The sequence below is a fragment of the Ovis canadensis genome, chromosome 2 (assembly GCF_042477335.2).
Source record: "Ovis canadensis isolate MfBH-ARS-UI-01 breed Bighorn chromosome 2, ARS-UI_OviCan_v2, whole genome shotgun sequence".
Classification (NCBI taxonomy): Eukaryota; Metazoa; Chordata; class Mammalia; order Artiodactyla; family Bovidae; genus Ovis; species Ovis canadensis.
In genome coordinates, this window is record NC_091246.1 from 27,228,660 (window position 1) to 27,244,221 (window position 15,562).

At 37.8% G+C, this 15,562-nt stretch overlaps 1 protein-coding gene across 2 annotated transcripts in view; it reads right to left on the bottom strand.

Annotated features, from left to right (window-relative positions):
• Positions 1-15,562, bottom strand: part of SPTLC1 (serine palmitoyltransferase long chain base subunit 1) — a 66,518-nt gene that overhangs the window by 11,641 nt on the left and 39,315 nt on the right. For both annotated transcript variants that reach the window (XM_069575608.1, XM_069575609.1), the window contains exons 7-12: positions 14,705-14,834; positions 11,268-11,357; positions 6,908-7,015; positions 4,639-4,734; positions 4,125-4,221; positions 2,832-2,886 (exon numbers count right to left, since the gene is read on the bottom strand). In XM_069575608.1, the coding sequence (XP_069431709.1) occupies positions 2,832-2,886; positions 4,125-4,221; positions 4,639-4,734; positions 6,908-7,015; positions 11,268-11,357; positions 14,705-14,834 (576 nt within the window). The remainder of the gene's footprint in view (positions 1-2,831; positions 2,887-4,124; positions 4,222-4,638; positions 4,735-6,907; positions 7,016-11,267; positions 11,358-14,704; positions 14,835-15,562) is intronic.

Sequence of the window (15,562 nt, forward strand, 5' to 3'; positions counted from 1 at the left end):
CGGTTCTATGAAGACCTACAAGACCTTTTAGAACTAACACCCAAAAAAGATGTCCTTTTCATTATAAGGGACTGGAATGCACAAGTAGGAAGTCAAGAAACAGCTGGAATAACAGGCAAACTTGGCCTTGGATTATGGAATGAAGCAGGGCAAAGCCTAATAGAGTTTTGCCAAGAGAACACACTGGTCATAGCAAACACCCTCTTCCAACAACACAAGAGAAGACCCTATACATGGACATCACCAGATGGTCAACATCGAAATCAAGATTGATTATATTCTTTGGAGCCAAAGATGGAGAAGCTCTTTACAGTCAGAAAAAAACAAGAGCTGACTGTGGCTCAGATCATGAACTCCTTATTGCCAAATTCAGACTTAAATTGAAGAAAGTAGGGAAAACCACTAGACTATTCAGGTATGACCTAAATCAAATTCCTTATGATTATACAGTGGAAGTGAGAAATCAATTTAAGGGACTAGATCTGATAGAGTGCCTGATGAACTATGGATGGAGGTTCATGACACTGTACAGGAGACAGGGATCAAGACCATCCCCATGGAAAAGAAATGCAAAAAAGCAAAACTGTGTCTGGGGAGAACTTACAAATAGCTGTGAAAAGAAGAGAAGCGAAAAGCAAAGGAGAAAAGGAAAGAAGCATCTGAATGCAGAGTTCCAAAGAATAGCAAGAAGAGATAAGAAAGCCTTCTTCAGCAATCAATGTAAACAAAGAGAGGAAAACAACAGAATAAGAAAGACTAGAGATCTCTTCAAGAAAATCAGAGATACCAAGGGAACATTTCATGCAAAAATGGGCTCAATAAAAGGACAGAAATGATATGGCTCTAACAAGCAGAAGATATTAAGAAGAGGTGGCAAGAATACACAGAAGAACTGTACAAAAGAGATCTTCAAGACCAAGATAATCACGATGGTGTGATCACACACCTAGACCCAGACATCCTAGAATGTGAAGTCAAGTGGGCCTTAGAAAGCATCACTATGAACAAAGCTAGTGGAGGTGATGGAATACCAGTGGAGCTATTTCAAATCCTAAAAGATGAGGCTGTGAAAGTGCTACACTCAATATGCCAGCACATTTGAAAAACTCAGCAGTGGCCACAGGACTGGAAAAAGTCAGTTTTCATTCCAATCCCAAAGAAAGGCAATGCCAAAGAACGTTCAAACTACCACACAACTGCACTCATCTCACACGCTAGTAAAGCAATGCTCAAAATTCTCCAAGCCAGACTTCAGCAATACATGAACCATGAACTTCCTGATGTTCAAGCTGGTTTTACTGGACATGGAACAACAGACTAGTTCCAAATAGGAAAAGGAGTATGTCAAGGCTGTATATTGTCACCCTGCTTATTTAACTTATATGCAGAGTACATCATGAGAAACGCTGGACTGGAAGAAACACAAGTTGGAATCAAGATTGCTGGGAGAAATATCAATAACCTCAGATATGCAGATGACACCACTCTTATGGCAGAAACTAAAGAGGAACTAAAAAGCCTCTTGAAAAAAGTGAAAGAGGAGACCAAAAAAGTTGGCTTAAAGCTCAACATTCAGAAAACAGATCATGGCATCTGGTCCCATCACTTCACGGGAAATAGATGGGGAAACAGTGGAAACAGTGTCAGACTTTATTTTGGGGGGGCTCCAAAAACACTGCAGATGGTGACTGCAGCCATGAAATTAAAAGACGCTTACTCCTTAAAAGGGCTTCCCTGGTGGCTCAGAGGTTAAAGCCTCTGCCTGCTATGTGGGAGACCTGGGTACAATCCCTGGGTCAGGAAGATCCCCTGGAGAAGGAAATGGCAACCCAGTCCAGTATTCTTGTCTGGAGAATCCCATGGACGGAGGAGCCTGGTGGGCTACAGTCCATGGGGTCACAAAGAGTCGGACTCGACTGAGTGACTTCACTTTCACTCCTTGGAAGAAAAGTTATGACCAACCTAGAGAGCATATTAAAAAGCACAGACATTACTTTCCCAACAAAGGTCCGTCTAGTCAAGGCTCTGGTTTTTCCAGTGGTCATGTATGGATGTGAGAGTTGGACTGTGAAGAAAGCTGAGTGCCGAAGAATTGATGTTTTTGAACTGTGGTGTTGGAAAACTCTTGAGAGTCCCATGGACTGCATGGAGATCCAACCAGTCCATTCTAAAGGAGATCAGTCCTGGGTGTTCTTTGGAAGGAAATGATGTTAAAGCTGAAACTCTAGTAGTTTGGCCACCTCATGTGAAAAGTTGACTCACTGGAAAAGACTCTGATGCTGGGAGGGACTGGGGGCAGGAGGAAAAGGGGACGACAGAGGATGAGATGGCTGGATGGCATCACTGACTCGATGGACGTGAGTTTGAGTGAACTCAGGGAGTTGGTGATGGACAGGGAGGCCTGGCGTGCTGCAATTCATGGGGTCGCAAAGAGTCAGACACGACTGAGCAACTGAACTGAACTGATCCCTACGATGTGCAGAGATTCTCCAATGTTTATCAGTTATTTCTGGTGGTCAAATGTTCTGTTTTTTTGTTATTTTTCATCTTTATCTTTTGTACTGCTGTAATTATTTTACTAACAAGCTTGTTATCATTTTTAGAAAAACAAAGCTATGATTCTTTAAACAATTGCAAAATGGATATTCTGGATTCACACAAAGAGAAATTTGAATGAACCATGTTTTTGGTTTCTTGGTTGCAATTTAGTCAAACTGACCCAGCCCATTAAATTCACTCAAAACCACAGAAGTAACATTCAAAAGTTTTCATGAGTTGTTTGAATGTGATGAAGATAAACTTTGAGTTGGTTGAAAAGATATAAAACTCACCCTTGTAAAGCTTTATGAATTCGTTTGCACTTTTCCTTCAGTACTGCAAAAATACCTGAATGAAACAAATACATTTGATAGTACATTTAGAAAATTTGGTATTGCTAATCTAAAAATGTTTTTAAAGACCCAGTTCATCAATTTAAGTAATTAATTTTAGTTTTGGCCATGCCATGTAGCATGCAGGATCTTAATTCCCCAACCAGGGGTTGAAATCATGCCCCTGCAGTGGCAGCGCAGAGTCTTAACCACTGGACCACCAAGGAGGCCCCCAGTTCATCAGTTTCAAACGCTGCAAATCCTTCTGCCTACTAATAACACACAGACAGCTAGTAGCTCCTCTGAAGACCCCCAACTTTCATCTCTGGCACATACTAGCTGGCACCTTCTCACCCCACTTTCAGCAAAATCCAGGAGGTTTTCAACAACAGGTCAATGGCTCTTTTTCTTACCAAGATTCTATAAATTATCTAGCTAAGAATAAAAGGGTACAAATCTGATTTCTGGACCCTAAAGAATTTAGGAAAACACAGACAAGGTGTAATGTTTATGATCTCTTTCTTGATACTTTTCTTTCTTTTAAGGAAATTTCACAAGCTGAAATATCTGAGGAGATGAGAGTGGCAGGCTACCTGACAAGCAAGCATATGAATATGCACAGAGAAACGTTCACTTTTACTGATTCTCTGAATTAAAAAAATCAATGCTGAAACTTTAGAAATTTAGAAAAGTTAAACTTTACAAAACCTAGGCCTGCTCTTGCATTTGTGTTTTAGCCCTTGGTGAGGAGGTGTTATCACAACCTAGAATCACATTTTAAATTGAGTCACCTGCCCATTAAGCAAGCTTTAATGGCTGGTAAACCAGTTTGACTTTGGTACCAACTCATGGTTCAAAGGCTGAAGGGGAAAATCAGACAATAGCTATAAAGTTATTTGTATCAAATATTAGCATACTTCAGCAAATTTCTCAAAAAATAAATAAATAAATAAACTAAACGGTGGCTGGCCCAGAGGTAACCCTCCTGTTTCCGGCATCTTTGCCCACCAAAGGAGCCAGCTCTGCTGTGGCTCTGGCTTCATCTTCAGAAATGAGAGAAACTCTATACCAAAGCCCTGAGGCAGAGACAATTTCTTCACCACCATTCTTCCCATAGGTTGCCAGATAATCTAATTCTGAGAAAGAGCTTTGTCTAAGAAATAATTCCCTCCAGCCAATTTCTCAGAAAGCAAACCAGGAGCATGGCTAACATAACCTGTGGTATCTTTGATTTCCCGGGATTAAAGGTTATACCTGGATTCTCTTCCATGATGTTGAGAGCCTCAATTGCAGCAGCAGCTAACAGGGGCGGTAAGGAAGCTGAAAAGCAGTATCCCTGGCCAGAAAGCCGCTGAAAAGAAACAGAAACAAACAAGTCACAAAGCATACATCTGGTTGGGGGTGGGAGGCTGCGGGGACAGAGAGGCTAAAAAAACTAAGGGCACTAAATCTCCGTACCACCTACCAAATATTGTGTACAACTGCTAAGGTGGTAAAACCCAGGCATGCACAGATGTTATCATGTAACAAAACAAAACCTTTTTTTAAAAAGGGAAACAATTTCTAAATGTAAATATTTTGAGTGATTCTTTAAGAAACCTATTTCTAAATAAAAACTGTATGATAAACTAAGAATGAAAATTTGTAAAAACATTTACATGTTTGGGTGACTGAAATGGAGCAGTAAGTTTCAGGTTTTGCTCTTTGTTTTTATTTTTTTTATTTTTATTTTTATTTTTTTTGCTCTTTGTTTTTAAAAAGAACCCACCTGATGGTCAATTACAAAAGACCTGCCACAGCAGAAACCCCCAATAGAAGCAAGTGAATTCTCCATGTTGGCACTGATGAGATCAATATCATCAATCTGCCAGAAAAGAGGGACAGTGGGAGTTACTTCTCAATTTAAAGAAAAGGGAAAAAATAAAAAAGGTCAATGTCAAGCTTAGAGACAAAACTTCAGCAGTGATGATGTCAACATCTGGATTCAAACCACCTCTACGAAAATAAAGGTTAAGTCATACAAAATCAATTGTTAAAAGGACTGTTGCTTCACAACCTACCTCTGAAAGTGTCTCATTTTATATACCATTTCGTCATGCACTGACAATTTATTCACAGAGGATAAAAGATGAAATCTAAAGCTGTTTGATACTAAACATATTCAGAGGCACAAGATCAGATCATTCCTTGCTAAAACAGTGGTCTCAGCTGGCCTTCTCCATAGAAGGTACTTGAGAGAAACAAAAAGGAATCTTCTGAGCTTTTTTGGAATGTGTACTACATTCATCTTTTCCACCTTTCCAAAAACAAAATCAATTTATTCAAACATGAAGGCAATAGGTTCTTTGAACAAATGAACCAATTTGGGCAGTGGATAAACCTAATGTGCCCAGTGCGCTCCTGAATACCCACCACCTTTTCAACTGCTCAGCACTCCTTGGGTCCTCACATTCTGCTCCGTCCCCCAGCACCAAGTTCTAGCCTGTGTATACCAGCCATTCAGTAATTACTCACTGGTGGCCATAGTAACTGGTCAGATCATATATGGTGTTATTTTAAGTGTTCCACAGATCCAACAAGGAAACCTGCACCCTCTTATTCTTCTTCATCCTCTCCTTATGAAAAATCCCAAACATATATCAAAGTATTACAGAATTACCACCAGATTCAATAATTATCAACTTATGGACAATTCTGTTCTATGAACAGCCCCTTACTGCCCTCTTCATTTCTTTGGAGCAAATTTCGGACTTAACTTGTTTTCATCCATAAATATTTCAGTGAGCATTTCTAAAAGATATGCACCCTTTCAAAAACATTATCAAAATTTCTTAATGTCAGACATTGAGGGTTCAAATATCTGTTTCACAAACCTTGTTTTCAAGAATATTTGTATGAATCAGGATCCAAATAAAGTCCATACATTCTGTACTTTTACTCAAGCTCTTATAAATAGTATCTCTGAGACCACTGCTAAAAGCAGTCAGAAAACCAGAACAGTGAAATTAGATGGTGCTTTTATCTTCTTTAAAATCTTCATGTCTTAAAAGCTGCTCTGGTGTAAATTTTACTTGAATTACATTTCCATTTTTCTTAAATTCTTTAGGGCATTTAGTTGCCAAATGTCAGTCTGTCTCTGGGGAGCATGCTTCAGGCAACTTTCTGTGATAGTCATTCTGCTTCACACTTTTCTCTAGTTCTGTATGGGTAGAGGGATGCAAATATAATTGAAGGTGATTTTGTTTCGTAAGTTCAACTTTTTAACACAAGTTGTGAAAATTTTTATACACAAGATTTGGAGAAAAGCTTTTTTAACTTGACCACACAGCGGAGGGCAAGGACAGGCTATGGCAGTGGTGAATGAAGACAGACTGCAGCAGCGGTGAGCGAGGACAGAGTACACAGTGGTGGGTGAGGGCAGGCTACGCAGCGGTGAGTGGTGACTGGTTGTGCAGATGGGCCCACGCTGCTCGTCCTTCCTGAAGATCTAGGCGCTCACACCACCAAGGGTGGGGCCAACACGCTTATTTTCCTTCAGCAAAAGGACATACTCCAGTTGTCTGGGACCTTGTGGGGTTTTTCTGTGAATGCCACGTTGGTAAGTGTTTCTGATATTGTACATATAAAAATCATCCCTATATATATGTATTACACAGAATATACAATTTTAAATATTAGAAAGAATATCTTTTCACTGCAATAATAAATATTTTCTAAGGACAACTTGAGGAATTCTTACTGATTTTAAGGAAAAAAAAAGAAGGTAAATTTAACTGTTTCTAGAGAAGAGATACTGAAAGCTGGGATCAAATGCTACCTTGTAAACAGAACACAACTCTATGATTAGCCACTCTGCGTTCGTAGATTTCGAGGGAAGATGGGGCCTCTGGTGTGGCCGAGCCATCCTCCACGGACTCAGTGAAGTGCTGCCCGTGCACACTGACGAGGAGTACTGTCTTGTATCCATGAAACCTGCCCAGCAGGATGGAACTACACGGTTACTATATGGGGGAATGTTCCAAAAAAGGAGAGCTTACATTGATTCCAAAATGTTCCGTGACTCCTCGGCCATGCTCTCCCAGGACTCCAAATGAAAGGCTTTCCTCCAGAAAGATTCTTGCTTTATATTTATATTTTAACTTAACCTATGTGGTAAATAAACACAATTTTAAAATACTGATAATTAGCAGTGCATAGAACATATGGTTAAGAACAAAATTAAACCTAAAATAAAAAGGAAAGGAAAAAAATGTACAGTTGATCCTCAGTATTGGTGGATTCATATTTGTGAGACTGCCAATTTGCTAAAATTTGTGACTCCAAATTAATACTTAAGGCACACTTGCAGAGTGGTGAAAACTGTGAGTCACCTGGAACACACTTCAGCCGAACTAACAGGCTATTGCTTCAGCTCATACTGTGAATAAGTGCCCTCTTCACGTCCTGTTTACTGCCACATTTTTCACATTTTGTGCTTTTTGTTGGTGATTTTGTTATTTAAACTGGATCCCTAGCAGTGCTGAAGTCTTGTCTAGTGTTCCTAAGTGCAAGAAGGCTATCATGTGCCTTATGGAAAAAAATGTGTCTTACAAAAGCATCATTCAGGCCAGAGTTATAGTACTGCTGGCCATGAGTTCAATGTGAATAAATCAACAATATATATGAAATAAGGTGTCTTTTAACACAAACACATATAAAACAAGGTTATGTATTGAGCAATGGATGAAAACGTTGTGATGAGAGGCTTGCAGAAAACTAACTCTGTATTTGTCCTAGGAGCAAAAGTTTAGTATTTGATTAATTCAGTATTGGCAGCGTGTTAACAGAACGTAAGTAAATATACCACAGGCTTTCCTGGTGCTCAGACAGTAAAGAATCTGCCTGTGATGCAGGAGACTGGGTTCAATTCCTGGGTTGGGAAGATTCCCTGTAGAAGGCAATGGCAACCCACTCCAGTATTCTTGCCTAGAGTATTCCACAGACAGAGGAGCCTGACGAGCTACAGTTCATGAGGTTGCAAATGACTCAGAGACTAACACACACACACTCTTCATAGGTCAGAATTGCCATAAATAACAAAAATAACAAAATTTGGATGCTCTAAAATGATTCAATTTAACTCAAATAAAACAGACAGCACAATGCCAATTTTTAAAAAAGGAACTGTTTAGACCTTATAAGTACAAACATGTAATATATCTGTCAAATATTGGTCTAATTATGCATAAAAATTTCTAGGGAAATGTTGTATACATTCTTCCCTCAAAGGCACTGTGTTTCAATTTAGATTCATTTTTTTAATGCAGAAAAAGTTTTCATTAGTATGGTTTTTTAATCTTTTTTTTCCTTCCTCTTTGCTTTCTGGCTTGTAGGAAAGTCCTTTCCCATCAAAGGTTTAGATGCATATTTATCTATACGTTCTTCTACTTATCTCATAAATTTTGGGGTGTATACCTTGGGAAACGCACAAGTGTACAGTTTCTTTTTTTCTCCTTCTGATATCTAGTTGATTTACCCCTTTACAATATGTATGTGATCAGTTTTACAGCTGAATTAAAATACAGTGATTATCAACCACTAAATTTTTATGTATGTGACACGAGAAGTTGGGTCATAAATCCTTCCACAACTCAAGTAATCGTCCCTGTGCCACAATCATACTTTTAATTATCAAATTTTAATTACTAAGACTTTTCCCACTGAGACTATAGAACTAATGCATAAAAACATATAAGACTCTCGTATCATGAGTCTCTGATAATTTCTTTTTTCACCATAATCATGCTGCTGCTGCTGCTGCTAAGTCGCTTCAGTCGTGTCCGACTCTGTGCGACCCCACAGACGGCAGCCCACCAGGCTCCCCCGTCCCTGGGATTCTCCAGGCAAGAACACTGGAGTGGGTTGCCATTTCCTTCTCCAGTGCATGAAAGTGAAAAGTGAAAGTGAAGTCACTCAGTCGTGTCTGACCCTCAGCGACCCCATGGACTGCAGCCTACCAGGCTCCTGCATCCATGGGATTTTCCAGGCAAGAGTACTAGAGTGGGGTGCCATTGCCTTCTCCCTAATCAATAACAAATTGGGAGGAGATTCCCACTGGGCTTTTAGATAAATTTTCATTAACAATGAACAAACCAATTTGGGGAGAATTACATTTTTTCAACACTGACTCTGTGTCCTATCCATTAATATGAGATATTATCAAATGAAATAGTTTCTAAAAACTATGTTTTAGAAAATATTTAATAATATTACAGTACTGGTACACAAACAGACAAGTGTAACAAAACAGGAATCCCTTTGTCAAACCCTAATTTGTATCCTGTAATTTTACAAACTCAATACTTACTGTTCCTACACTTTCTATTTTTTCCATTGGCTGTATATCTGCCCATGAACACTGCTTTATTAATGTATTTCTGTAATATATGGTTCTAGTATCCTGTGGCCCACTCTTTCTCCCACATTATCCTATCAAGCTTTGACACAAAAGGAAGGAGAGGATAAGAAATCATCTCTTTTATTAACATTTAGGATGTATCTAGATTTCCTCAATAAACAGGGAAAAATTTTTAAATAAGGTATGAAACTCTTAATTGTAAATCCTTATTCAATTGATGGACTCACAGATTCAGACTTTAATGGTCAAATGCAATGGTGGTTTACTACAGGATAATCAGTGTAACAGACCATACTAGTAGATTGAAGGAAAACTACATGATTAACTTAACTGATGTAGAAAAAGCATCTGACAAAACCCAAATCTCGTATGAGAAAAGCGCTCAACAAATTAGAAAAAGGAGGAATTTCCTCAACTTGATTAAGGGCATTTACAGGAAACCCACAGCTAAAATCTACTCAATGGTGATGGCCTGAAAGCGTCCCCTTAAAGATTAGGAATAAGACAAGGATACACACTCCTGCCACTTACAGTCAACACTGTACTGACGTTCTAGCTAGAGCATTAAGGCGAGAAAAGGAAGACAACTAGATTGGAAAGGAAGAAATAAACCTACCTCTGTCCACAGATGACATAATTTTAAATATAGAATAAGATCCACAAAAATATTATTTCAGCTAATAAGTTCAGCAAAAGTTGTACAAGACCAATACACAAGAGTCAGCAGTATTTCTTTAACTAGCAATGAACAATTCAAAAAGGAAATTAAGCAAATAATCCCATCAATAACAGCATCAAAAAGAATAAAATACTTAGGATACATTTAACCAAGGAGAGATAAGACCCTACAGTAAAAACCACAAACAGTAATGAAAGAAATTGAAGAAAATAAAAATAAATGGAAACACATTTCTCGTTCATCAATGAAAAGACTTACTATCATTAAGATCATAATACTTCCCAGAGCAATCTAAATATTCATTACAACCCCTATAAAAAAATCTCAATGGCATTTTTTACAGAAATGAAAAAGCTGATTTTAACATTTAAATGAAATCTCAAGGTACCCCAAATAACCAAAAGAATCTTGAAAAAGAACAAAAATGGAGAACTCACATGTCTTGATTTCAAAGCTTACCACAAAGCTACACGAATTAAGCAATTAAGCATGGTGCTCACATAAGGCTAGATAGACAAATGGAATAGAACTGAGAGTCCAGAAAGGAACCCATATATTTACAGTCAGATGATTTTGACAGGGGTGCCAAGACCATTCAATGGGAAAATAATGGTAGAGGGACAAACAGATAATCACATCCAAAAGAATGAAGTTGAACTCCTCTCTCACAGAATATGCAAAGGCAAGTAAGAACAAAAAGTTAGATAAATTGGACTGTGCCAAAATTAAAGACCTTTGTGCATTATAGGCCACCATCAAAGAAATGGAAAGACAATCTACAGAATGAGAGAAAATATTTGCAAATCACATTATCTGATAAGGGTTTAGTATCCAGAATAAAGAACTTAACAGAAAAGACAATCCAATTTAAAACTGGGCAAACAGCTTCTACAGACATTTCTCCAAAGATCAACAAGTAGCCAACACAAGAAAAGAGGCTCAACATCATTAATCATTTAAGAAATAATCCTGAGGGATCCTCTGGAGTGACAGCAATGTTCTATATCATGACTGGGGTGCTGGTGATACAGTAGTGTACACCTGTCAGAACACATCAAAGCACACACTTAAAATAAGTGTATTTTATTACATATCCATTACACTTCAATAAAGCTGATTTAAAAAAACTCAGTCGTGATTACTCTTTAAATGTCATGGTTGGCATTTATGTAAATCTACTTCCCTAATACGATCAGAATGTGCTTATGATACCTATTAAGCAAATCAGTGTAGATGTTATACATTAAAAGTGGTCATAAACAAAAGGTATAACTGCCAAATAGTCTGAATTCTCAAATAATTAATAAACATAGTTGCTCACCAATTCTGGAAGAGGGCAAACAGTTCCAGTATTCATATACAATCCTTCAACTATAATGAAACGTCTAGTTACACGAGCCTTGCGAGGATTCTTTAAAAGAAAAAAACAGACATTTTAAACTTTAGTAACTCCAAATACAGAAATCTGTTAGGTGCTTTCGAGCACTTTCACCCTACAAGATGTATTCACCAAGATAAATAAATAAATAGACTAAATTAATTTCAAGTTTAAGGTTTGAGATCCTATTACGATGAGATGAAAAACAGTGCTTTCTTTTCCCAGGTATGTTTTCAGGTCACATAGCCAATGAGGAGGCCTCACCCACAAATATAACCTTAAGAATCTGAGAATATTAAAACAAAACCACAACCCTCCAAGCCCAGAATGACTGGGAAGGGACCCAAGGGAATCTTCTGGGGGAGAAATGGATGTTTTATGTCATGACAGGGGCCAGGACACTGACTATGGCTTCATCCAGCGATGTTCAAAGGTGGTGTAGTGGAGGGACTTAGTCAAATAACACATGCCTTTCCACATCCCACTGACATCAAGTCACTAATAAACCACTCCTACTGCTGAATCTGTGATGTTTCAGGTATACTGCACTTAGACAATTTCACAGACAGAGTTTGCCATCACCTTTCTACTCCAAGGTGTCTTGCTTCCAAGCTTCTAATGAACAACTAGAAATTCAAATAGCAGAGCTGTTTTTTAAGGTATATTGTGGAGCGCACAGCTGTAATGCTCAAAAAAGTGTCTACTGAAGTACGCAAAAGTATATACATCATTGAGTTTTCTTGGTCATCTTCACTCTGCCATTAACTCAAACCTGGAGGCTGTGGGTCTCCTGGGAGGTCACAGGTGAGGACATGGGGGCATCCTGCTTCTCCTTACCTTTCAAGAATGAAGTACCTTTCTTATGATCTTAAAATAATCAACAAAGGAATATTTTATTCCTATAATATTCTTGGGAAATGGAAAAATACAAAAAAGAATTTAACAAATGAGCTTATCACACCACACACTGATTAACTTACTTTGTTTAAATCAGGATTTTGCTGCAATAGTTTTAGGATGTGAGTTTTAAAAATATTTGTGAACATTTTTATACTATTTAATATTATTTAAACCATGATTTTAATGGAGATTTACTACTTCACCTTATAGCTTTACCACAGATGAATTAATTATTCCCACAGTATTGGATTTAGTTGTTTCCCTCATTTGGTTTTTGGTTGATCTTTGACACCATTTCTGATTATCTTATCTTCTAAAGACAGAACTCCAGAGGATATGGGTATTTAAGAATCCTGAAATATATGCACCCATTTATCCTCTAGAAAGGCTGTCACAACTGAAACTCTTATCAGAGCTATAGGAGGACCCTTTGTATTATCACATACATCAGTGTGGCACTGATTACTACCATAAAAGTTTTCCCTAATTGGACAGGCAAAAACTTTTACCTTCATTTCTGTAATTGTTAGTGAGGTCAGACTAAGTTTTATTTGCTCAGTTGTTTGTATTTCTGTGAACTGCTGTTTTTAATCTACTGTCTTTTTTTTTCTTAAAGAAAGAATAATATGGGATACAAGAACTGTAGAAGAAAAGGAATGAAAAAAGGTATAAACCCCAATAGTTGGGAAATTTTTGACAAAAAAGTTTGATCCAAATCCAGACTAGACGGCAATATTTTAACTCACTTTCAAAGTAAAAACAAGCATCTAAGTAGAAAATATGTAAAATTTTAAATATGAAAATAAAATTTTAAAAGACTTATTTCTAAAAATCAAAATGTAAAGTAATTTAGAATGCTTACTCTTGGCAGGAAAATATGGTATGAATTAATTAATAAAAAGGTAAAAACTATAAAAAGGAAATAAATTTTAAGATAATTCCTGGTTATTCACTTTTTAAAAGTTCCACAGATTATAAATCTTATAAAATACATACACACAAAACTTGAATATGTTGTCTTCCAAATTTGTACAATGTTAACCTGGCAAAATAACTCTACAGCAGACCAGTCCATTGGTCATACTTCTTATGCAGTGTTCTTCAATACAGTAGCATTCTATTACTGAATCATAATAAGGGGCATCATTTTACAATTTGACGAAAGAATTCACAGGTGATATGGTCTCAATTTTACGGCATTCCCTAACATCTATAGATTTCTCAATTGTGTAATTATACAACATGGCTTACAGCACATCTACCGCAGAAGAGCAGAGTCTACGCATATTCATCACAGGAATGTGTATGATCATGTAGTGCTGCTCCTAGGCTATCACCTAAACAAAGACAACTGAATCCAAAAGAAATAAAACAAGGATCTAGAAAAATGGGAATTAACACAAAATTAAGAATGTGATGAACATCTTTATCAGTTACTCTAGCAATGGATGAGTTGCAGTGGAAAAGTCCACCTGAAAGTGGTGTTTCAAACCAAGGATCCGGTGACCAGGTTACTAGTACATCTACATACAGTGGTTCCTGCTGCAGAACCACAGACCAGAACTACCTTTTCCATCCCTGCTGTCGGGGCAAATAAATGCTAATTCTAACGGTGATGCTTTGAACACGTTTCCTCTATTTCCCCCTTTATCAGAACAACAAGGAGCAAGTTCCACTCCACCAATTCCCTCCCTGCCCCAAGGACCTATGCAGGTGCTTACTGGAGAAGACTTTGATGCTGGGAGGGATTGGGGGCAGGAGGAGAAGGGGACGACCGAGGATGAGATGACTGGATGGCATCACTGACTCGATGGATGCAACTCTGAGTGAACTCTGGGAGTTGGTGATGGACAGGGAGGCCTGGCGTGCTGCGATTCATGGGATCTCAAAGAGTCGGACACGACTGAGTGACTGAACTGAACTGAACTGAGAAGTGGAAACAGGCTGCAGGAGGGAAGGAAACCATGCTTGAGGCAGTTGTTTCCCATAGGAAGCAGTCGCTCAGAGCTCTGGGATGAGGCTGGGGTCAGAAGAGTCTCATAAATTCATAAATGAAGATACGCTGCCACTGTTTTCTCCAGTGGACTGATACATGATTTATTCTGATATGAATAAGTCTATTTTGAACTCACTAGGTATATCCTGTTAACACTGTAATGAATTCTGGTGTTATTTCTGTAGAGTTGAGTATATATATTCCTCCATCTCTAAAGTGCATGCTGTTTTTCTTTTTCTCTTTTTAGAAAGCTGCCTAGATACCCTTCTTCCAAATTTGCCACATATAATGATGACAATGATGAGGCAATTACTATCAGACTTGGCTTTCTAACCTGAGGTACATTTAATAAGCAAGAACACCTTTATTTAATACCCAAATGTGATCCACGGGCAAGTTTTCATGACAAATTACCATTTCATTTATAATTTAGCTAGTTAGAAAGTACTAAAGAATTGTATAATTTTCTTCAAAAGAATCATACCTTTTGATCTTCAATCTCTTGTTCTTTTAGTAGTCGCTCCAGGTCATCCATATCATTATGGTTAAACAGCTTAATGTCACTACGTGATGCCTGTAATCCCTTCTGAATAGCAAAGCAGGCCGCTTTATCTCTGCAAGAAAGACAGACCTACCAGATTGGGGTTTAAAGGGTCTTGTCAACATTCTCAGAAAAGGAATGCTTGCTTTTATAAGTTGACCAACATCCACTTGTTAAACTGAACAGGGTAAATAGGTAAAATATGTTTGAACATTAATACATCATTGTTTGCACTTCACTCTGCAAGTCTTTCCACCTAACTACCATACTGACTCTGTTCCAAGAAGCACACTCTTGCCATATTTTGACCTTTGAAAAATCAGCATGCATCTTACTGTACGGATGGCAGATTAATTTATTCACAGCAATTTTCTCATTCTGAAAACTAAATGAAACATTGATGCATCTTATCATCAATAACATCTCTGATTTGACTGGCCACCACTCTGCCATTACTTTGCCATGAAAATGAATACTGGACTGCTGACTCTACATAACCCAGGGGAGAATGCTGAGTCATGTAGATTAAACTTCAGTACGATCTCCCAAATTGAGTTACTTGTGGTGAGAGGGTGGAATATAATTTTTAAATTAAGTGTATTATTTAAAAGTTCAAACAAGACTTCTACTTCTGGGGAGTAAGACATCATTAATTTTTCCTATTTTTTTCACTGGGTAAAACCAAAAATCCTGGAAATTGTGTATAAAACAAATATAAGACAATACTGAAAAATAAGAAAAAGCAGACAAGCAAGGGATGTAAGAAATGACATGAAACAAGTTCCTGGATTTTCCTGATTT